This window comes from Schistosoma haematobium, chromosome 4, assembly GCF_000699445.3.
Source record: "Schistosoma haematobium chromosome 4, whole genome shotgun sequence".
Taxonomy (NCBI): domain Eukaryota; kingdom Metazoa; phylum Platyhelminthes; class Trematoda; order Strigeidida; family Schistosomatidae; genus Schistosoma; species Schistosoma haematobium.
Window position 1 is genome coordinate 6,199,162 of NC_067199.1, and position 25,236 is coordinate 6,224,397.

General features: G+C 34.8%; 1 protein-coding gene across 1 annotated transcript in view; it reads right to left on the reverse strand.

The window, feature by feature from the left end:
* Positions 1-3,115: 3,115 nt before the first annotated feature.
* Positions 3,116-25,236, reverse strand: part of EXOC4 (Exocyst complex component 4) — a 46,418-nt gene continuing 24,297 nt past the window's right edge. The window contains exons 16-23 of the mRNA XM_051215527.1: positions 24,154-24,292; positions 19,997-20,075; positions 17,842-18,226; positions 15,196-15,375; positions 12,366-12,745; positions 10,736-10,831; positions 5,677-5,788; positions 3,116-3,547 (exon numbers count right to left, since the gene is read on the reverse strand). Of these exons, the coding sequence (XP_051066051.1) occupies positions 3,386-3,547; positions 5,677-5,788; positions 10,736-10,831; positions 12,366-12,745; positions 15,196-15,375; positions 17,842-18,226; positions 19,997-20,075; positions 24,154-24,292 (1,533 nt within the window). The 3' untranslated portion in view covers positions 3,116-3,385. The remainder of the gene's footprint in view (positions 3,548-5,676; positions 5,789-10,735; positions 10,832-12,365; positions 12,746-15,195; positions 15,376-17,841; positions 18,227-19,996; positions 20,076-24,153; positions 24,293-25,236) is intronic.

The following is a 25,236-nucleotide window of genomic DNA, read 5'->3' on the forward strand; positions in this document are numbered from 1 at the left end:
TCAAAGGCTCGGGGAGTGGCCCCATAAGATAACCACCTGCTTCGGTCTGGGCACTCGGGCAGTATCGCAGCCCACACGCAATTAATAAACTGAAATTGTGTGGCGCATATATATTTGGCGCACTCCTGTACCAATATATATGTGTTCAAATAAAATAAATCATGATACAGAAACATTTCGAGTAATTATACATGACGATAATATAGTGACCTAGTCTCCCATTCTATATGCTGAATAAGAAAAAGTGGTGTGTGATAGTGGAAAAATATGATATGATGGAACACTGAGGATGGACGGATAGATAGACACTCAGCTTACTGACTACTTAATATGTGATTTCCTTCTTGTTATTGATTTCGGCTCTGAACTCAACGATTGTAGACGGTTTATGATTGTGTTGAATAAAATTATTGTTTAACGCTGTCTAGCTTATACTCTGGGTTTCTGTTTGGTTGTGAATCATGTATCTCATAGAACATGATCCACCAGTTTGTGTGTAGCGTATCGATAATGGCAGTATATTTGTGTAAACAGAAAAATACTTTTATTTCCCTGTTATATCAGTAAGAGAAATGATATACATCATTTAGTGTAAGTACACTTGTAGGTTAATTTTGTTGCGAGATGTAATTAGCGTTGGAAATTATTTTCTACTCAGAAATTACTTCAAATAAGCTCAGTCAAAAATTGTTGCAAAAAGATGGATTGAATTAAAATAGCTCACAAGTGGAAAATGTTTGGGATATGGAAATCAATAGTAAGTCAGTTAAGGAGTTGGGTTTTAGAAACTTCACTTTGAATCACTCCGTTAGTGCTGGCGATATCACGACTTTCCAAACTAAAGGTGTTACTTGAATTTGAGACCTAATTCATACGTTCGGCCAATCAGAAATCGATCAAATGATTAGTGTACGAGATTGGTCAAAAAAGGTTTGCATTCCTAAGATATAAGCCATTGGTGGTTTTATTTCTTAAGGCATAGACATATATATGAATGGTTGTACATAAATTCCCAATTCAGTTTAGTCAATAAACTATCATCTAACTCCTTCCCTCTACTAGTGACTGGTTGGGCCTGCGTATCAAAATTGGATATCGAACAACCCGACACTAGTAGTGACTTTCAGTCGATTTTGATGAATAATTATCCACAACCAATATCTTGAAGAGTTCTCATCCAGCTGAAGACAACCTACGATGCACTAAGTATCCACAGGCTGTTATGAACTCCGTCAATACATCGAGACGAAACTGATGAGAAGCAGGGGTCAGGAAAGAATAATAATTGCCAAGAAAAGCCAAACATGGGGATTGAATACGATCAAAGAATGAAAAGCATAAAATGGCACTAAAATCAAAACAACAAATTTCTATCCTACATCACTAGTATTGAATACATTTGTATATCATGGTGTGATTTTCGACGTAGGTGGAAAAAACGCTAATCACTCGATTGCTAATGAATTTGAATCTATGAGAAATGTCACGTTCACTAAAAACAGTGAACCGAATATCACTTAATAGTATTCTCAAAATAATAAGTGAAAAAATACTTGCGTGACCTATTTATTGGCATGCAATTAGGTTCAAAGTTTATCGAACAATCAATGAATTTACGAATGGGTATGTCGGATAATTTTCAATCATTTATGACAATACTACAGAGTATGACCATATGAACCTAAAAAAATAATTATAATACTAAAACATAGTGATCTAGATAGTGTAGAAAATATTACAAAGATAGAATAAAGTATTTTGTCTGTATGTTAAGTCATTAGAAACCTCTGGGTTATGAATTGTGGGAACACAGTTTTTGGAAAAGCACCAGACCAATCGGTTAGGTAACAAGAAGCAAATAGACCTACAGGTTTTATGCTACTACATGCAAAATTATTGATGATTAGCATAGATGTAATTATAGCTTACAATGGTCTACCAACGCTCGAAACAGAATAGGAAAATGATACCCAACTGTATATCATTGATATGTACGTGAGATTTTCTTGTCTAGCTATAAAAGTTAGCAAATACTGCTATTTTAGTAAAATGAATTGTGTACGTGAAACTATTAAATGGAGTTGTTAAAAAGCGAAAAGTTGCATTTGGCATCTATTGTAGGACTGCAACTAGAAAGAAGTTAATTATCCTTCAACGACGTTTAAACCAATTACACAGAAGTAATCATTAACTATTCTAACTTAAATACACGTCCCTTTGAGGTTGATTTAGATAAACCGATAGGTCATTTGTCAGTGTAAAATGTATATAATGCCTTGCTAATGAGTGGTAACTAGCATGAAATCTAGTTCCAAGGACTATTGGCAATTATCTCTAACCACGTTATCATCTATATCAAGTCAGTTAAAATAGCGTTCATTTTCATTAGCAACAAACAGATATGCGACTAATTAAAAATACGTGATAATTTAGAGTGACTATTTCATTTTCACAATAGTTTATGATCCGGGGACACTAATAATAACATCTCTGATACTGCCACTGATTAACTCCGATTCAAATTACATTGAGATCATTAATTCTTTTTTTAAAAATTCCAGACACATTATGTTGACAAGTGACAACCAGCACTACAAAAAATTTTTATCACTGGTTAAATCATGAGTCAATTGAAGCTAGACCACCATGGAAAACCTGGAAGCACTGGACGGCCGTCTCGCCCTAGTATGGGACTCCTCAGCAGTGCGCATCCACGATCCCGCACCCCGCGAGACTCTAACCCAGGACCTATCAGTCTCACGCCAGGCGCCTAACCAACTAGACCACTGAGCCGGCATTTAAAGGTGTTAATGTCTAACTTCAACCAATTCATGAAGTTGCGCCACCGTACACCATTGTCTTCAGTGAGTTCCTATCTCACAACAGACCTAGTTGAACTCCACTGGTAACGACTTCTCACTAGAACTCCAGGAGTATCTCCTGAAGTCAGTCACTAGTGAGCAGGTGATTATTATTATTATCAGAATGGGTTTTGTGGAGATTTTTAGAAATTTCACTGGTTGAAAAAATAATAACCTACAACTAAAGTGTGTTACTAGTCACATTTACTAGTATGAAAAAGCTATGCAAATAGTCACAATTTCTGAAAACTTTCCCCTTGGTAAACACTGTGCATGTTTCAATATCTGGTAATACAATAAATTCAACAGAATATTAAAAAAAATGTTTGATATTTATACATACAACAAGAACCATTAAAGAAAAGAAAACTGATTACAAAAAAGAAAAAAGAAAAGTTAATTAGTCATAAAAAAAGTAAATTATTTTATTGTTTGTAAACAGTCAACAAGAAGAGAATGAATTCAACCGATTTTGTTGTATTCAGTATGAGATACAATGTAGAATTTTTCTTTTTCTTTTTCTTTTAAATTTGTCCACTATGTGTAACAGTAGCCAGTCTACCGATACAACTTTGTATTTTCGAATATGCATATGTTGAATGACTGCGTTGATATAAATGAAAAAGATTAGCATATACTGCATGATCAAATGCAATACCATGTTCCATTAAACGATTCACAACTGCCTATTAAACAAACGAATAAAAGACACCAAAAAGAAAATACGATAAATAGGGAAACGTCAAAATTAATCAAACGCATTAAATATATATATATATCCTAAATTTAACGCTTTTCGGCAATGTAATATATGGTTATTGAACGTGAAATATGATTGCCACTGAGTGTGAACAGACAGATTACTGACTATTTAATATGTGGTTTTCTTCCATTGATTTCGACTCTAAACTTAATGAGTGTAGATGATTTGTAATTGTGTTGAATAAAAGTAGTGTTGTCTAGTTTATCTTTGATTCTATATTTTTGGTTGTGAATCGTGTAACTGGTAGAACATGATCCACCAGTTTGTATGTAGCATATTGTTCGAGTATTTACCCTAGTAGTGGCGTAAATTTCTATTCCTATCGTATTATTGTACAATAGTAGTTTGTCGTTATATCATGATGATGCCTAACTATTCAGCATTTCAAACTTTGTATATTATTGCAAAACAATCAATTCTGTGCAGTTAACACCTAATTGCATTAGGAAAACTAAAACAAAATGATAAAGAAAGGGTTTTTCTCAACTCATTCACCTTGATCTCTTTAAGATAGATAATAAATGGGACAGTTTGCATAAATATTTGATCAATACAAAAATACTAATTGATGATTGGATTCATCGAAGCAACTCGATTAGATTTAATCATTTGGATGAGATAGCAACTAATTTATGGGAGTTCGACCATTAATTGAACTGATTTAAATATGAATATATTTATTCCTAATAATGAATCCAATTTAATAATTGAATTCATGAGTCAATTGGAGCTGGACCACCAAGGAAAACCTGGAAGCACGGGACGGCCAACTCATCCTAGTATGAGACTCCTCGGCAGTGCGCATCCACGATGCCGTTCGTGGGATTCGAACCCAAGACGTAACAGTCTCGCGCGCGAACGCTTGAACTTTAGACTACTGAGCTGGCATCCAACGGTGTTAATGTCTAACTTCAACCAATCCGCGAAATTGCGCCACCGTCCAACATCGTCTCAAGTGGTTTGCTATCTCACAACAGACCCGATTGAACTCCACTGGCCAGAGCAACTCACTAGAACTCCAAGAAATAATTCTTGGTTTTCCATAATGGTCTAGCTTAAATTAACTCATGAATTGAATTATTAAATTACTACAATCTCCACAAAACTCCTCTGTGAATCTAATTTAATTATGAAATATATGTTTATGTAATCAGAGTTGAGTTACATTTGAAATGCAAGAGATAGTAATATTATCCAGGCATCTAAAGTGAAAGAGATAGAAGACAGTAGAATTCAAAGCGTTTTAGCTCAAATCTGTTATATTATTTATAATATCACCACCGAACAAATTATTTACATTACACATAAAATTAATATAGTTCATTAAAAAAATATATACTATTATACTCCGCTTGGACCAATAACTAATAACTACTACTCATACCATGACACCAAGCTATATACAATGACCATTTCTCCAACCAGTCAAAGTGTCGGCAAATAATGCACGATATGGCATTCACTGGGAAAGTATTCGTAGTACATATCCAGGCTACCAAAATCGGTGTCTCAAGATGGTGAAAGTAATTAAATTATCGCCACTGTGTCCAAATACACGTTACGGAACATTCACATTACTAACATAGTGTTGTCACTGGATGTATGTAATCCTTCGGAGACAACGGTGATTAAACACAGAAAGTTGCTTGACATATTTAACTTGATAAGGACAGGCTTCGCAAGTATAAACCATAACTCCTCTGATCGATGGGCTGTAAACCCAACCGGTAACAATCAGATGAACATCACGACAGCGCCAGCTACTTCTTTCAACTTGTTAACACACTATGAACATCAGGTTTCTCATTCCTTGTGAATAGTTTTATTACATAAGAATCTACATCTATCATTTAAACATGTTACATATGAAAGTGTCAGTTGGACAGGTTAACATTATCAAAACCTTCCTAATATGGCGGATTGTTTTTCTTTTGTTTTACACTTGTAAGAGTATAACAGCTGTTTAGTCCTTATATCGAATAATTATTCTTTTGAATTAAAACTTTCTTTAATGAAATATTAAATTTTGTGACTATAGGCAACAATACTTACTTCAGGTGTTAAAAAGAACAATTCATATAATTGTTTCACTCGAATTAAATCAGATTCATGTGTTTCAGTTAAAGTTGCCAATGCTTGTTGTAGTCGATAAACATTTCGACACCTAAATAATAACAATTAAGAAAAAAAAACAAGAAAGAAAACAAACGTTAATTTTAATGTTTAGATCACAAATAAATAAACACTTACACAAACACAAGTAATATATTCTAGTTTATTTCGAGAATTCCTACTAAAAATTAGTGTTTGTTTAAAGAAAACAAATATCACACGTAAACAAATTTATTTCGAATAAATTACAGCTTAGATAGACTCATGAATTCAACTAATAAAATTACTACGATCTCAACAAACCCTCATTCTGATTATAATCATCATGTGGTCACTAGTGATGGATGAATTTCTCGAAATCCTAGTGTGAGAAATCGTGATCAGTGAAGTCCAATCCGTGATAGATGTGAGACAGTTACCTACTGAAGACAATGGATGAAGTGTTGCACAAGATCATGAATTGATTAAAGTTAGACATTAACACTAATGGATGCCTGCTTAGTGGTCTAGAGGTTAAGCATTCGCACATGAGACCGAAGATCCCGCGTGCTGAATCGTTGATACGTACTGTAGAGAAGTCCCATATCAATGCTTTTAGGTTTTCTATGATGGTGTAGTTTAGATGGATTCATGAATTCGACCATTAAAATTCATATTCATCACGATCAAAAGAAATACAGGCATAAAATCACTTTCAAAATACCATTTAATCAGATGAGAATGACTTTGTAGTTGGTAAGATACATTGCATTGTCAAGACAATAACTTCATAACTGAATTCAAAAATATATACAGCAAAATTATAGCCTTGTGAATCATGAAGATTTATTCCCAAGTTCGTTCATAATTAAAGATGTCAAGTGACTTATGAAAACTTCTCAAGAAGAAAACATGATAATACTAGCAGTAATTTGGATATTTTACAAATTAGATTATCAAAGAATATAAATGAAACGCCTTCTAAATATTTCTTTTATATGAATTCTTACTGATTAAGATCTTGAACGATAAACACTTAAAGTAGCAAGCGGAGATAAGAATCTTAAGACAAAGTTGAACAAAAAGTATAATGTCTGCGTAGTGTTCAGTTCATGATCAAAGTGCTTAACAGTTGAAATTAATCAAGCTTGGTAAATAATATTTAATATAATTGATTACAAATAAATAAGTTAAAATAACGTTTCCTACTATACAGAATAAAACACCTATATCTACTCTTGAGAAAAATAAGTAAAAATCATTGCTATTTTCACTTTTCACAGATTGAAATCATGAGTCAATTGAAGCTAGACCACCATGGAAAACCTGGAAGCACTGGACGACCGTTTCGTCCTAGTATGGGACTCCTCAATAGTGCGCATCCACGACCTCGCACCCCGCGAGATTTGAACCCAGGACCTATCAGTCTCGTGCCATGCGCTTAACCAACTAGACCACTGAGCCATTTTTGTGTCCATATTAGATCATCTAAGATTATCACAGAACTATTCAGTTTTTGTTAATAATGTTAAAATACTAATTGGAACATTAATCGTAAATGCGTTTTTTCTACTGCGACTTTTTACATGATCTTTGTCTTTTTCTAATTGATTGCTATTACTTTTAGATTGTCAGTTTTCTGTACGTCTAAAAATCATGCTTCTGTTATCATATATGCTGATTTATACCATTTCAAGTTGTCCCATGCTTGAATATAGAGTTTTTCTTGAACTTCATCATCTTCCTGTATAGTCGGCAAATTTTTGAAGTACTATATGTACGTCTCGTTATTGAGTCCACGATAGAATTATTTGTACTAGATATAGATCAACCGTTCCTGAATCCGCAAGCATCGTAGACCAGCCGGAAACTATTATATACATAATCATTTAAATAAAGACATAGTAATATAGTATTTTTTCTTTTTTGAACAACAGTCATGATGATCCAGTCCTTCAGACTTTAGACTGTTAGAAGTAGTCATCAGACAACTCTGAACCCAGGTTTTATCAGTTAATAATGATAGGTGGAATTAGATCGCCATCAAAAAAATATAATTAGACTAAAGTGATATTGATTACTACTATTCAATGATAAATCAATGACCCATTCCTTCGTTTCAAGCACGACGCATCACTAAACGGAAAACGTTTCTCTGTCGATATCCCTATTTAAGTTCTCAATAAGCAGTGATCTATGAAAACATCGCAAGCCAACCTATTAGAACAATAAAATGGGTTGGTTATTTAACTTTATACTCATTGAAAACATCAACACCAAGGAATAGCAAGAAACACTGATTACGCAGGTGACACATTTGTTATTCTCAAAGGATAGGAACTATGAAATACTCAAAAAATGATAAATAGCATCTTAGAAGACATAAAGTTTACAGAAGGATATGAATCGGTGAACAAAATATCATTCCTGGATATATTCAGAAGAGACAAAATGCACTACAGCACACTCTACACAAAAAATCAGAGGAAATCATCTTCTGTCCGTCCTAAGAAAAAATGGCTATCCTCACAACATTATCGAAAAATCACCGTACCAGCTAAAAATAGACCCAGAAATCAAAACGTAAATCGTCCTAACTTACGTGAGAAACGACAAAATCACTGCAAGGATTATAAAACCTTTGGAATCAAAGTCAATCACAAGTCAACAGAAACACTTCAATTTTATACAGATTAAAAAGCAAAAAAGTGAAAAAGACAAACATATTATCTACAAAATAAATTGTGACAACTGTGGCAAAAATTACATTGGACAAAGTGGATGCTCCTCCATCTACTCACACAATCTGTCAGTAAAATGACACATGTCATCATCTCAGTCAGTCAGTCAGTAACAACGTAGAACTCCGTGCGTACGTACATCAGTTCGAGTTGCCACACCACATTAGCACAGAGATGCAGTTGTCGATTCAAATCCCGTAGTCGTAGAGGTAGTAAGAGTATAAGCAGTAATCGGGAAGATTAGGGTTTAGAGATGTTATTTAAAGAGTATAATCCAGTGAAATAAATTTGGAAAGAGGAAAAAAGGGACATGGAGAATTCAGAAGATTAGAATTTGGGAGAACACAGAGAGTGGATGCACCTGCGCCATTGCAAACGATTTTGAGCCATGTCGTTCAGGGTCTCTAGCCATCAGTTGCTATTATCTCTCGGTCCTCAACCAGGTGGTCTACACATACCAACATGACTCAGTTCACTTGTCAGTGACTTCATGGACTTGTGCCATGTTTTGGTCTGGCCGCCTCTAGCTTTCTTCCAACCTACTCCTATACCACTGAACATAGCACGTCGAGGTAGTCGGTCGTTGGGCATACGTAACACGTGTCCCAGCCATCTCAACTGATGAAGTTTCACCACGTCATCAATCGATTTGCCATCCTTACCTAGTACCCGTTTCCTAACAACTGCATTACTTACTCGATGGTCCCAGGATATACGAGCAATGTTTCGAAGACACCTATGATCAAATACTAGTTAACCTACGAATATCCTCTGCTCTCATCGGCCACGTTTTACTGCCATAAAGTAGGACGGAACGAACTGCTGTGCAGTAAACACGTCCTTTGGTTGATAGACGGATATCTCCCCTACGCCATAAATGACGCAAGTTGACAAAAGCTAATCGAGCCTTCTGTATCCGTGCTGAGATTTCGTCACACACCAGACCACAAGGGCTGATGAGACTTCCAAGATAAATGAAGCGGTCGACACACTCAACTACTTCACTTCCTATCATTAGTTCGGGTGTTGATGCAACCCAATCCTGAAGCAACATTTTGCATTTCGAGGGAGAGAATCGCATCCCGAACATGCTTGCGTTATTGCTTAGAGTGGTCAGAAGACTCTCCATTTTGTCAGCGTCTTCACCAAACAGAAATATGTCATCGGCATATTCCAAGTCAACAAGTGAATCTCCCGGTAGAAGTTCAACACCTGGAAATTTAGATGAGGACAGTGTTATCTCTAAAAGCACGTCAACGACAAAGTTAAACAAGAATGGAGAGAGCGGGCAACCCTGAAGAACACCACATGAGGTAATCAATCCTGATGACAGTTCACTATAAGCTCTCACTCGACCAGTTGTGTTCGAGTAAAGAGCCTTTACAAGGTTAATGTACTTCTTTGGTACTCCTTTCAGTGACAAACACTGCCATAGAACCTCACGGTCAACAGAGTCGAATGCCGCCTTAAGGTCGAGAAATACTACCATTGTGGGGCGTCTAAACGTGTGTCTGCGTTCTAGAACCTAACGTAGTGTGAATATCTGGTCTATACAACCACGCCCAGGTCGAAAACCGGCCTGGTTTTCTCTAGTCTGCTCTTCATGACCTTTGGTTAAGCGTCGAAGTATTATTGAAGCTAATATTTTAGACACTATATTAGTCAAACTGATTCCTCTGTGATTGTCACAAGAGGACTTTTGTCCTTTCTTATAGACTGGTAATGACAATAGAAACCGACTGCTACAGATACGAACTATAATTACGGAATAATCAAAATCATGGATCAGAGAGATTCAAAGAATCACAGAGAATTTCAAGAACAGTGGTATTCAGGTCAATCTACAATCAACTTTTCCCAACCTATAAGGAAAATGACAACTAGTCAAGTTGCTAAAAGGTTAATGGAAGAAATTGCTCGTAAGAGTAAAAGGACAAGAAGAGCTGAAAAACCTTTGAAGTGAACTATTCATCGAAAAAGCGATCAGAACAGGCTGATTTAACACTTGTGAATTAATGAAACAGCTGACTTCTAAGTAAGCGCTGATGATGTCCAGAACATTAATGAAACTATTGAGCTTAAAAGAAATAACAAAACCTAAAGTTCCGGTTTAATATAGAAGTGTAAAATCTCATTTATTATTTCACTAGTTTTTAAAAAAACGTTACACGAATTAGTGACAAGTCGAAGAAATTAATCAAATATCTACACTTTTCACGTAAAATCTACGTATAGCATAACTATACTACTAAGAAATAGTATAAACATAAAGCACTCACATTTTCTTATTACCATTTGAATTCATTCTTTCAATTTGTGGGATTAAACGTAATAACAGTTGTGAAATGAAATCACCAAGACCATCGAAAATAAATCTGATCGGAAAAGTCAAGGAAAGAGCAACCGTTTAGTATACACATACATATACAGAAACAAACAGAATAGAGTGTTGAAATATAGAAATAAATTGTTTCGATGGTCTTATACTACGTTTTCATAAATCTTTATCACTGTGACACGATATTGAATGGAGAACAAAAAGAATCAATGTAGAATTCACTGAATAAATATTTTTATGCAGTTTTTCGTCTTCCAACTCTGGTGATCAACTAAATAATATAGGATTATTGAATTCATTATAAAATTAACCTTCAGGCAATAGATCGAAATTGAATAGGTTATTAATTAGAAACTTTAATAGAGATTCGTGCTCTGCGAAATCTGTTCGTTTTAGACTTGGTTTCATTGCAAATTTATAGGTATCATATGATCTGTTGAATGAGAGATGATGAGTGAGAAATACTGACCCATGCACACTACTGTTCAAGACTTAAATTCATTGTCCGGTTGAGGGGAGATATGTTCGATTGGCTAAAAGGTTTCTGTTGGTCACGTGTACATTGACAAATGAGCTTGAACACACATTATGATTCGATTGGCTAATACAGTTTACAACTCACTTTTGATTTTATTACTCAAGTAGCTGGTTGATCTCACTTATGAGAAGCTTGTATGATAAAATCTGATATCAGACAATTGCTCAAAACAACACATGTAAAAACTGTAACATATACTAGAGTAGGGAACAAAACTAAGTTAGGGTAAATAAGCCCAAAAATAGCAAATTCGGTAGAATTTTGATGTATTCAAAAACTAATCAAGTCAAGTGAAAAAGATTGAAACACCTGAGATTCATAGAACATTAAATTATCCTAGAATATAAATAAAAAAAAGTCCTTTGACAGTAAACCAATAAAGACACGCCGAATGATAAGTGGATGTGATTGGTTATAAAATGGTTCTCACTTTCAAGTTATACGACATATATAAAAAGGACTACAAATACAATGCATTTAATTTAGCCAAATGAACGTTTTTTCTCCTTCTACGTCTCTTATTTTTAGTAACCAGAATTTTGTGTAGAAAAAGTGTATATCAGTACGAAGTCTCTGACACTGAGTATCACAACAAATGTAGTTTTAAATACACCAATAACAGTATTATTAATTCTATAATCAACTCAGCATTTACGGCCAAAACAGACAATATACAACAAGAATAACAGTACATTATCCAATCAGAAATAAACAGTATAAATTAATTTTAAGGAAACACATGGTGCATGCTACTTATACTGACAGATATAAGTAGTATGTAGCATCAATCGGAAGTGGACTGTCTGTCAGAAGAAGATTGAAATAAAGAGAAAAAGAAAGAAGAAAAGGGAGGAATTGGAATGACAATCGAATTGGAAGAACGAAGTATGTAAAGGACAACTGAAGGCAGATGTGCAAATAATGAATTTAATGTATGATATTCATATTATACAACAGTAATACGTGATTATGCGCAAAACAATAAATTGGTTTTGCCCACATGAGTTTTCGTGTTTACTACAGTACGACTTACCGAAATTTATGCCGACTAAATGTATGTATCGATAAATCTTTAACTTGTTCAATATATCCAAGAAAATCTGTCACATATTTATCAACATCAACATCGTCTAATGGACACCAATAAGTAACACCATCAGGTAATGTACCGAAATAGTTATATGCCTGTATTCTTACTTCTAAATAGGTCATTAAAAGACATGCTTCTGAGAAACGATTTAATTCTTTTGCATAAGAAACAAACGAATTATAATAATAATCAGAAGATGTACGTATTCCACCAACTACTGATTCACTTCTATTAGTACTAATAGATATGGAAGATTTTATTTGATATTTTTTTGAACCTTGAGTCCATGTGTCTAAATTCAGTACACGATAACAGAGCCAGCACTAAAAAAGAGAAAAAATACATATTGGAAAATAGAAAAATGAATATGTGAATATATGATTACTTACTTAAGTGTTGTCTAGGATGAATACACGTAGGACTGACTGCAGTTAGGCTTATACACTACTACATCCTAACTCATTGCCCTAGAGGCTAAGTACTTGGGCTCAAAACCGAAGCACCTGGCTTCGATTTCCGGTTACATGGTGTTAGATGAGCATTGCTAAAGAACTCCAAACTATCCAGTACTTTCATGACCTGCTAAGTCGTTTCGTGATTTCAGTAACATTCAACAATCTCCACAACCACATACAAACGCTAAGGTTTGTTGAAGCCACTAACTACGTGTCGACAGAAACAAATAAACTGGTACTTACATTACACTTGAGTTGGTAGCAATACTGATTCATTATACAGAGTTGTATGATTCAGATTATTTCCCCTTATTACCTTAGTTGTTTCTTATATTTCAATTGGTTTAGTTAGAGCTTGTATTTTTTTCTAAACAAGTATCTTGACATATAAATGTGTGGTTAGATTATTGTTCAAAGTGTATGGTGATAATATAATCACGCAAAATTCTGAAAAATTTTATCTTCTCATTGTATTAACGGAATAATAATTGACTACTACAATAGAATGCTAAATTCTTTTATCATCAGTTTAAGATTGTGGAAATCGATGAGTTTTGATTGAGATCGTGAATGGATCAGTGTTAGATCATCATTGAAAACCTGGGAGCACTGGAAGGCCGTTTCGTTTCAGTATAGGACTCCTCAGCAGTGCACATCCACGATCCCGTAAGCAGGATTAGAACTCTGGACCTTAGACCTGGTGTGAGGCAGTTACCCACTGAAGACAATGGGAGAAGGGTCGCGCAAGATCATGAATTGATTGGAGTTAGATATAAACACAGTCGGATGCCAGCTCAGTAGTCTAGAGGTTAAGTGCTCGTGAGCGAGATCGATGGTCCCGGGTTGTTATCCCGCGTACGGGATCGTGGATGCACACTGCTGAGGAGTTCCGTGCTATGATGAAACAGCCATCCAGTGCTTCCAGCTTTTCAGTGGTGGTGTAACATTGATTTATTCATGATCTCAATCAATGTTTTCTTATGACTCTTTATAAATAAACGTTTTCAATATCACCAGCTGTATATTACACTGTTAATGAATCTACACCGTTAAATTGTATCGTAATCAAAATGTATATATATCTATATGTTTAACTATTAAATTTAAAGATTTGCAACAAGATAAGAAAAACTCAACATTTGGAAAACACACTCCATAAGGAGTCAAGTGATTGAGTAACTTTGATAGATTGTTCAATCACACAATTAACAATGCAGAAATAGGATAAAGAGGTTATGGGAAAGAGAGACATATTATTTAAAACCATTAAAACCTTACAATGAAGGAATTTTTCATTTGCTTTGACATCAATATACAGTCTATATGAAAATGTCACTTAAAATACATGTCTGTAGGTAGATAAATTAATACAGCACACTACTATGAAACAGTGAGTTGTTATAAGTAGTTACACTTAGAACTCGTCAACAATGTGTATACACGTGTGATTGAGTTAAACTCTGTGACGCATCCAGACGTGAGTACTATTAACGCTTTACGATATTTCATACATTTATTACATGAAAACTAGCTTGTTTACAGAAAATATGTATAGTTGGAAGTATTCACAGAAGTCTAGTCATCACGAAAAACATGGAAAATCAAGGATTAATTCAAAAACTCAGTAAAAGTTTGTGACCTAGATATATGTAAAGTAGTCATAGTATGACATTTAATGATGCTAACTATTAAAAAATAGATCACAAGTACAAGCCTCGTTTCGACTACTTAGGGGAATGGTCTAGACGGTAAATATCACCAAATACATTAACCCATACATGATAAATGAGTAACATTCAACAGTACTAACTTGATTCCTAGACTTCAAATTTTTTCAGACCATTACTTCACATCATTATTGAGTGATTAAAGATGCGATAAACGATATACATTTGCTTCAGGTCTTATGTTCTCTATACTTTGGTTGTAATCAACGTAGACCCTGGGCTAAATGTGGATTAGCCCAAGTTACTTGGTAGGTTGTTCCATAATACATGGGTAATGCTTCAAAGAGATTTATGATCTTAAAACCTCCAGTCAACACATGTTTTCTATTTTCATACACTGTTTCATAGAGGGAACAGATGTAAAGTTTGCTGGCTCCTTTGTGTCACTAAATAGACATCTCACTTATATTTATCTGTAAATTACCAAAAATCTAATAATTTTGTCTAATTTGACTAAAGCAATTAGTCCCTTTTATAAATTTCGACAAGTATATGTGTGACCAGATTGTTCGAAATGTATAGCGCAAATACATCACATTTTTCAGATCAACTCCGTCTTCTCATTGTTCTATCGTAATTTGACTAACTTACCAATGATTCAGTTAATCGACCCAATGCTTTAATTAATTGAATATTTCGTAATGTAGGTAAAATTTGATCAGATTTCTTCTCACATTCGGGTAATTCATGTCTTATCATATGAATTAATTGGTCAGTTTCAGCAACAGCTAATCTTGTCGCTTCACGTTCATGAATTATTCCATGTAGACGCTGTAATTTTTTGTACAAAAATAAATATGTATAAAATAGCAGTGAATACATTCAACAAGTTAGATACAATAATAGTTACTCATTTACAGTGCCGTATTATAAAAATGAGGGTTAGTTTAAATACTAATATTACTAATCATAATATAATTAATTTACTAGGTATAGGTTAATGTACTCGGTTGTGGTTTACATTTTAAATCTGAGGGTTAGGTGCAATATACCACCATCCAAACGCTTAAATGAAAATTAGTAAACTACTATTCAAAAAGCAGTTGTACATCAAGGGGATGGGTTGAGTTAGACAATCGTTTGAAAACCAGGAGGTATTAAACAACCATTTCGTTCAAGTATTGGGACTTCTGAACGGTACATATTCATGACGGGGGTCAAACATAGAACCTGCCGATTACGCCATGATGGCTTAACCTTCACAAAACATAGTTGGAGTCGAGGGGTTTACAATTATAATGCCAATCAATTCATGACCAATGACTGTGGCGATATTTGTCTCATACTCTACATGGTTGGAATTCACCGGTCACTGCATCTCACTAAAACTTTAAGAATTACTGCTAGAGAGTACTGTAAAACTAAAAAATTTAACAATTTCTACAATTCCCTATATTAAAAAATTGTAAAAGCTAGAGTAAAGAAAACAAAGAAAACCTAAAAAATAAAATTAAGGTATCGTGCATACTGAAGGGCGGAGGAAGAAACGCTGGAAGTGGATAGGACACACATTAAAGAAAGCACCCACCTGCGTCACAAGGCAAGCCCTCATTTGGAATCACCAAGGCCAAAGGAAAAAAGGAAGACCAAACAACAAATTACGCCGAGAAATGGAAACGAACATGAGAAGAATGAACAACAATTGGATAGAACTAGAAAGGAAGGCCCAGGACAGAGTGGAGTGAAGGTAACTGTCAGTAATGGGTTGTGGAGGTTTCAGGAACTAACCAACCTAAGCCAAAGCATCACTGAAAACCTAGAAGCACTGGACATCCATTTCGTCCCAGTATAGGACTCCTCACCAGTGCGTGTTCACGATCCTGCACGCGAGATTTAATCAAAGAACTTCGGTCTCACGCGTGAATTGTTTAGTATTCGGTTGTGAGCTCCTTAATACTAACTTATCCGGACTATCTTCGTACTGTTAATTGACGCAAACATCTTTTCGATAGCGTTTCACTTCAACGTAATAACAATTAGGTCACAACACGAAGTATTATTAAATAAGATTGATTGCAAGCAAGCTTATCCTCCAGCAAACCAGTTAGACAGACTGAGCAAACAAAGGAATCATGGGATATACAGTCCCTATTTAATTCCACATATTATATTTAGACAGACTCCGTCGGGTAACGGTAGTTATGACAGTCAAATACAAATTGAGTCAACAGAAGTTATTTCAGGTATTTATCTATCTTGACTGACTGTAGGGAGTGGAACATAGAGAAAGGTTACCTAGACTACTAAATTTTATGAAGCGTATCTCAACACCTAAACGTAGACAGTAAAAGCAAGCTAAAGGACATGTGAAGAATGGAATAATAGAACATGCACACAGAAATATACACATAAAAACGATTAAATAAACAAGTGAATAATTGCCAAGGTAAAATATATGTATACATAATAACTCAAAAAGATTAGATTGAATTATCTGTTCAAAAGTAAGAATAAATCATGTAAGGGTACAATAGTACTATTTATTTATTATTTATTTATTTTAACACATAGATATTGGTACAAGGAGGCACCAAATACATATGCGCCACACAAATCTTATTTGATATGTGTGAGGGCTGTGATACTGCCCGGGTGTCCAAACCAAAATAGGTGGGCCACACCCGGAGCCTACGACCTGAAGGTCTGATCCACAAGGCAGTGGAGCATCGTAAGGAGATGCAGTTCCATGGTATCCGGTGGCCAATACTTGGTTCCTACGCTATTTGTTCCTTCAGGATACTGGAGCCCATGTGCACCGTCGGTTTGAAATCAGGGTTTTCCAAATCCCCTAGGTGGATTCCCTATGTCCACCAACCCGGTTAAAGAGCCGGACATTCGCTTTTCGTCCTCTCAATTTCGTAAACAACACCCCCGCCACGAGAAGGCAGTGAGTAGGACTTCCCTGGCAGAGACTATGTACGCGTGGCTATGTGAGAGCATTTGGAGAGGGAGAGCGGACTCTCCCCACTCTCGGCCGTACCAGGGCATTTGGGGGCTGGAATGTGGTTCGAATATACGACTTAGTAGTCAATCATTTTAACTACTGAGTTATTACACCCATTGAGTGTATACATTTAAAAAGTTTTATAATTCAAACAAAATTCATGTACAATCTACTTTGATTTTTCAAAAAAGTTCAATCAAACTCAGGTTAGTTTATGATGATACGCATTTTTCACTTTTATAAAATGAAACAAAAAAACTTCAAAAAGACTAGTTCAGTTGATTATAACATACCATATATTCTAAACCTCTTTCTGCATCATCTATATTATCGGAATTATTATTTAATCCATTAGCAAATGGTATTATACTTGGTATATTGATATTATTACAACCAATTGTATCATTATTATATAAGCCTAAAGCAATTGCACAAACTGGTTTAATGATTGTATCACCTTCATTTATTTTCTCTCCAGAATTTAATTTTTCAGTTTCTTCTTTTTCTTCTAATCGTTTTATTTGCATACCATTAAATGAATTTGCATTCATTGTTCTATTATCATGATTATAAGTTGTTTCGTGTGCTTTTTTCTTAGCCAATGATTTCTCCATTATTGTATTATTAGCTAATAAACGTGCTTCATGTGTAGCCATACGTTGCCATGATGGGAATTTTCTATTGAAAAAGAAAAACGGAAAGTGAAATGAAAATTGCATATGAGTTACTCTTTAGTAACTAATTAATATAGACTAGACTACAGCAAGACAACAATAACCAGTTGTATTGTAATAATAAATATATTTTTTTGTTATATCCCAATGATAACCGATATCGGTTATTTATTTACTCTGAAGAAGCGGCTAACATTAAGTCACGAAACGTCGGAAACACTATTTTCTACTGATTGGGATATAAAAAGATATATTTGTTATTAACTTTCTACCCAATGATCAGCAAGGGCCGCATTCCTACAATTGAAGAACATATGAGACTCAAAATAACTTTCAACCAATATCAAGGTCAGAATCCTCAATACGAACAAAAAGACAGTTCTAATGCACGCAACTGAAACTTGGAGAACTAATACAACCATCATCAAGAAGGTACAAGTATTTATAAATAGTTGTCTACGCAAGATACTCAACATCCATTCGCCAGATACCATCAGCAACAGCCTTCTCTGGGAGAGAACAAACCAGCTTCCAGCTGAAGAAGAAATTAGGGAAAGACGATGGAAATGGATACGATATATATTACGTAAATCATCAAACTGCATCACGAGGCAAGCCCTAACTTGGAATCGTGAAGGGAAGCGGAAAAGAGGAAGGCCAAGGAACACATTGCGTCGGATAATAGAAGCAGATATGAAAAGGATGAATAACAACTAGGAAGAGCTGGAAAGGATTGCTTGTGACAGGGTTGGATGAAGAGTGCTGGTGGTCGGCCTATGCTCCTCTACGAGGAGTAACAGGCGTAAGTAAGTAAGTACCTAATCATCAATTTATTTGAAACGATCAAGTTCAACCTTAGGATTGATACTTAAATTGTATAGTAGTTATTAACACAATCCAAATAATAATTTATCAACCAAATACATGTTTATACTCTTCTGTAAATATTAGTGATACCACCTGGCTGCTCAAATTGCAGTAAGTGGAACGGAATTTGAACTAGGGACTTAATTTTTGGTAGTCAGGTACTTTAATCCTTAATTCATTATTATTATTCCATTCGAATAGAGTTGACATTAGTCAATGGACTAAATAGTTTTAACTCGAGTACTTAAAATAATAGGTAATTTGTAAAGTACGTTCAAACATTAATGGATTATTTTCCAAGTGATGCAAGACCTCTCCTCCTAGGTTATATCATTAAATAATTGGTAGGATAATCATAAAGATTTTTCAACTCGAAGATAGTTTGGATCAACGATAAATTATCTGGTTCAAGTATCTATCTCTGACAAGATTGTTGGTCCGAACTACTGAGAGCAGTTTCAAACTTTCACAGTTAATCAATGACTTTCAAAGTTATAAACAGATATCTCTAGCTAAAATCAATCAATGATTAGTAAGACGGATGAAAAAGTGAGGTAAGTCTTAATAGTTTCAGTGTAAAACTAGTCTTGATTTTTCAGTGTAGCATTTACATTCTCTAGATCAATTAAGTGTGAACTACATTTAACCTGTTTTTCCTATATGTGATATCATTAAGCGTGTGCAAAAAATCAGCATACAAAAGTGTATTTTTGGTTAAAAATAAAGCGTTTTGGATGATCAATAAAATTTGCATCTGCACCAATCTTCCATGCTCATTGTTTGCGTGATTATCAGTTAACAAGTATTAGCAATAGAACTGTAGTTATAACAAGAATGTAAACTTCCTTCCTTCCTTCCTACGACCTAATAATGTAACTATTCTGCTCAAAAAGAATTAAAAACTTACTTCCAAAATCGACTAACATCATCATCTTTTGACCATTCAGAACTTGGCAAAGCAAGACCTGTTTCAAGTTCACCTATATCTAGAATGCCAAGAAAATAAAAAATAATACAGAAATCATTTAATTGAAACAACACTTGGAATCGTTTTAATAGACGAATCAAACAGTGTTTGATTAATATGTAACGAATACGTAGGAATTAAAATTATGAGTAATTTAGACTAAACTACTGTACGGTAGAGTTGTTTTCACTGAACAACAATGGTGACAGTGAAAAAGTTATACAGGTCAACACTATTCACCGTCATTGGAAATGAAAAAGCTTTACAAGTCTTAACAAAACTATATGGGTCATAGATAGATATTAGCAATTAATATAGTTTAGAAAGTGTACAATCAGATCCTTTTGTACAGTGTTTTACGTTGACACAGATTCCGAAAGTTCGGTTAGCTTAAGTCAACTTGCTATTGGAATTAAGATGTGATTAGCCAGTGAGCGAAGATAAGTAAACACTAAGCTATGCTAAATGCAAGACACTATATGATGTTATGAATTATTTTCCATCGTTAGGTCTTCTCTGAGTTTCAATATAACTTTTTATACAATCAGATCCCTTGATAAATTTAAACAGCAAGAACAACAAGGTTTGTAGAATAAAATGAATCCATCAGTCTATTTTACGGTTTCTCATCAGCTGTATACAACCTAAAGTTACAATTATCAATATAAATATAATTTTCACAGTTAAAATTACGAGTCGGTCTAAGTTAGACCACCTTTTATTCTAATAAAATGAAATCAGTGAAAATGCCCCCTAAATGCCCTAGTATGGCCGAGAGTGAGGTGGGTTCGCCCTCCCTCTCGAAATGCTCTCACACGGCCACGCGTATACAGCCTCTGCCAGGGAAGTCCTACTCACTGCCTTCTCGTGGCGGGGGTGTTGTTTACGAAATTGACAAGACGAAAAGCGAATGTCCGGTGCTTTAACCGGGTCCCAAACCAATGGTGCACATGGGCTCCAGTATCCTGAAGGAACAAATGGCGTATGAACCAATCATTGGTCACCGGCTACCATGGTAATGCATCTCCTCACGTTGCTCCACCGCCTTGTGGATCAGACCTTTAGGTCAAAGGCTCGGGGTGTGGCCCCCTAAGAAAACCATCTGCTTCGGTTTGGGCACCCGGGCAGTATCACAGCCCACACACACACAAATATGGTGTGGCGCATATATATTTGGTGCCCTCTTGTACTGATATTTATGTGTTGAAATAAATAAATAAATAAATATCAGTGAAAATTTACACGCACACACATATGAACACGAAGTTTCTTTCATTAAGAAACGAAAAAAACATTCTGAAAGATAAAGAAAGGCGACTATACTACATGCCTGTTTCATTTCTCTTCATAATACATACATATAGATTTTAGAAAATACTTCTGTTAATAGAGAATAAAAAACTAATAATACAACTCTAGTTCGTCTAGTACTACTGACTATATATACTGACTATATATATATATGCTACGAATATGCAATTGTTGTTCAGTAAAAAGTAACAGAACGACAGATTTAATCAACTTGCATACAGACATCAGGTATACACCTATTATATATATATATATTCACATGTTTGTTAGACAAATAAAGTAAACAGATTATAAAATTCTCTACTTATCATTCAAATAAAAGAGATAAACAGGGAAAAAATGTATTAATTTTTAGGAAGACCTCAACGTAGCATAATGAACAATTGATCATAATCCTATACTACCCCATCTTATCGTTCCCATAATATGATTTTTTAATAATAATAATAATAATAATAATAATAATAATAATAGGAAAATGAGAAAATGTATGGACTATTAAACAACGGTATTGAATGAATTCCGAATTCAATAATGTGTATTCAACTACCTCCTGTTTTAATTTACATAGAATAGATGTGAGAATTTTACGTTTTCATAAATATAAAATAAAAACAAAAAAAAGGTAAAGTAGTGTATTCCGTGAGTTATGTTAGTATTGGCCTTGGAAAATATAACAATATGATGAGAATAAATGATGAGTGACACACAACTCAATATTGAGTTTAAAGCAATTAATTCCTTTTATAAATTTTGATGTATTGGCGCCATATATTTCGAACAATCTGGTCACATATATACTTATCAGAATGAGTTTTGTGGAGATTTTAGGAAATTTCACAGGTTGAAATCATGAGTCAGTTGAAGCTAGACCACCACTGAAAACCTGGAAGCACTGGACGGCCGTTTCGCCCTAGTATGGGACTCCTCAGCAGTGCGCATCCACGATCCCGCACCCCGCGGGATTCGAACCCAGGACCTACTGGCTTCGCGCGCGAGCACTTAACCATTAGACCACTGAGCCGGCATCCGACGGTGTTAATGTCTAACTTCAACCAATCCACGAAGTTGCGCCACCGAACACCATTGTCTTCAGTGAGTTCCTATCTCATAACAGACCTGGTTGAACTCCACTGGTGACGGCTTCTCACTAGAACTCCAGGAGGTTCTCCTGAAGTCAGTCACTAGTGAGCAGTTGATTATTATCAGAAGGAGTCTTGTGGAGATTTTAGAAAATTTCACAGGTTGAAATTATGAGTCAGTTGAAGCTAGACCACCATTAAAAACCTGAGGAGTCCTATACTAGGGCGAAACGGCCGTCCAGTGCTTCCAGGTTTTCAATGGTGGTCTAGCTTCAACTGACTCATGATTTCAACCTGTGACATATATACTTGTCAAGACATTTTATATGAATATTAATAAAGGTCGATTAAATGAAAGTTTAAGCAAAAAAAGGTAACAAAGGAGAGAAAAACATTTCTTACTTGAACTCTCATTTAATTAACCTTTATTAATATTCATATAAAATGTCCTGACAAGTATATGTGTGACCAGACTGTTTGAAATGTATGGCGCCAATACACCACATTTTTCACATCAACTCCGTCTTCTCATTGCTCTATCAAAATCAATATTGATTGACAAGCTCCACTAGCTTTGAAACTATTTCTCTTGACATAGGAAATATTTGTGAAATTTACATGAGTCAAATATATTTTATTGATGAGTAACTGTGATTTCTCTTGATACAGTTGCTTTGTATTTTGTTGATTCAGTAAAATGTAACTTTATTTTTGTTGGTTAATGTAACAATTAACCGTTTGGCTAAGTTAAACTGGATATTTTTCGTCTTGTTTCGGTTTTATGTTATCAGATTAACAGTTTAGTCATCGACATCATAAGAAGACCTAGAGATAACGTAGTACACCAGCATAGTGAAAAAAGAACTAACAAGAAGAATCGCAACGATGTAGAAGTGATATAACGTTAGCGGCTTGGAGACAGTTTGCAGCAAACCCTTGATCTAGGTTTGGAGCTAGCTGAAACTTGTCAGGAAGCCATACTTACAATCTCGAAGGAACTGGTTCTCTTTGGTGGATTCGAACTAATATCACCTAGTCCCACAGTCTCAGATAATACTATTGAGTCTTTTGTGTTGTGACTGACCTTCAATCGGACTGAGGTATTTACAACTGGTTGATTAATGAATGGAGTTTCCTGCTGACTAGCTCTAATTACCAAATATTAAAACATGGTGCAAGTGATATTGATTCAATTAGACTAGTGATCATATCGCGAAAATATCAGTGGAATTCGATCACTATTAAGAACTAAAAAAACATGATGATAACGAATTACTTATTACTTAATGTAAAGCAATATGATGTTTAAAAGAATTCAAACATAAAAAATACAATTCAAAAAAAGTAGCGAATGGGATTTACGAGATAACAGAGAATAAATGTAACTGATTCACTGAAACTGGTTTAAAGTCACGTCACCACCTGAAGTCCCCAAAGACTGCTCACGATTATCGTGTAAACTACAACCTGATATGGTTCGGACCAACAGTCGATGGCTTCATGGATTGCTATATTGTCTTGGTTTGGCAGCTTTAAGATTTTGTACTACTTCACAAACTAAAATTATGTATATATATATATATATATATATATATATATATATATATATATCTTCAGAAGCTGAGACAGTGATTGATGCTAATCAGCTGTGCATAAATTTCTACAAATCATTCTGTAACTGCGTGATTTACAACTATAACTTACTTTTATAAATCCTCCATATAGCAGTGATAAAATCTTCCAAAATTGTTAGACCAATGTGTAGACAACCACTTGCAAACTCTGGTAAAGCGATACACATCTTTCTTACTTCATTTAAACACTGGTCCACGACGTGAACGATCTATTTGTTTTAAAAAAGAAAGTAAACATTTTTCAGTAGTATCACAGTTTCACATAAAATATCCAGGTTGTCACAAAACGAACACCAATATTAAGTAAGATATTTTACTAACACCATTATTCAAAAATTTACAGTAAACTACAGTGATAATTATTCATAAAGTATTCAGGAAATAAGGAATATTTGAGAGTAGATGATCACTATTTCATCGTAGTAGGTTGAAACCAATTATATTCACTAACAATCAAGAAATTAGTTAAAGCTGGGGTTTTTTTCTTGACGATTTATATCAACTGGGGAATTATCGAAAACCAGATAGGAGTTTCGGTGAAGCATGAGAATCCTTAACAGACACGTGCCAAAGCTTCATCGAAAAGCAGGCTAAAGACACAAAAGTTTGTGTTATGAACATGTTACCATTAGTAGTTGATAGGTTCAGTAAGTTAGTCAATAATAACCACTGGAAAACCTGATACACTTGAATCAGTTCAAGTTACCATAAGACATCAGTACAAAAACATGAAACTGTGAAGAGAAAAACCAGAGTAATAGAAGTAGCAACAATATCAGTGACAGTAAGAAATGTAAGGCATAGAAAATATTATTCAAGGGTCCCACATCATTGCGATCGATTTTGATCGATATCAGTCAACATCTCCAACAACTGGTCATGACAACTGCGCAGATCACAACCAGGTAGTCTGCACCTACTTACACGGCTTAGCCTATAGCGTCAACCTCACACGCCGAGATCTGAAAGTCCTAAACTTGATCCTATATAGTATCACCAGTGTTCTATCACCTGAAGAGTTGCAAGATAGGACAAAACAACTGTCAAATGTTCTCATTTTTCAATGGTTTACAGCTTTCATCATGATATCTAGTAGATTTTTTAGTAAGCAACATATGACTTAAATACTGTGTATTGTCTAGCTAAAAAATAA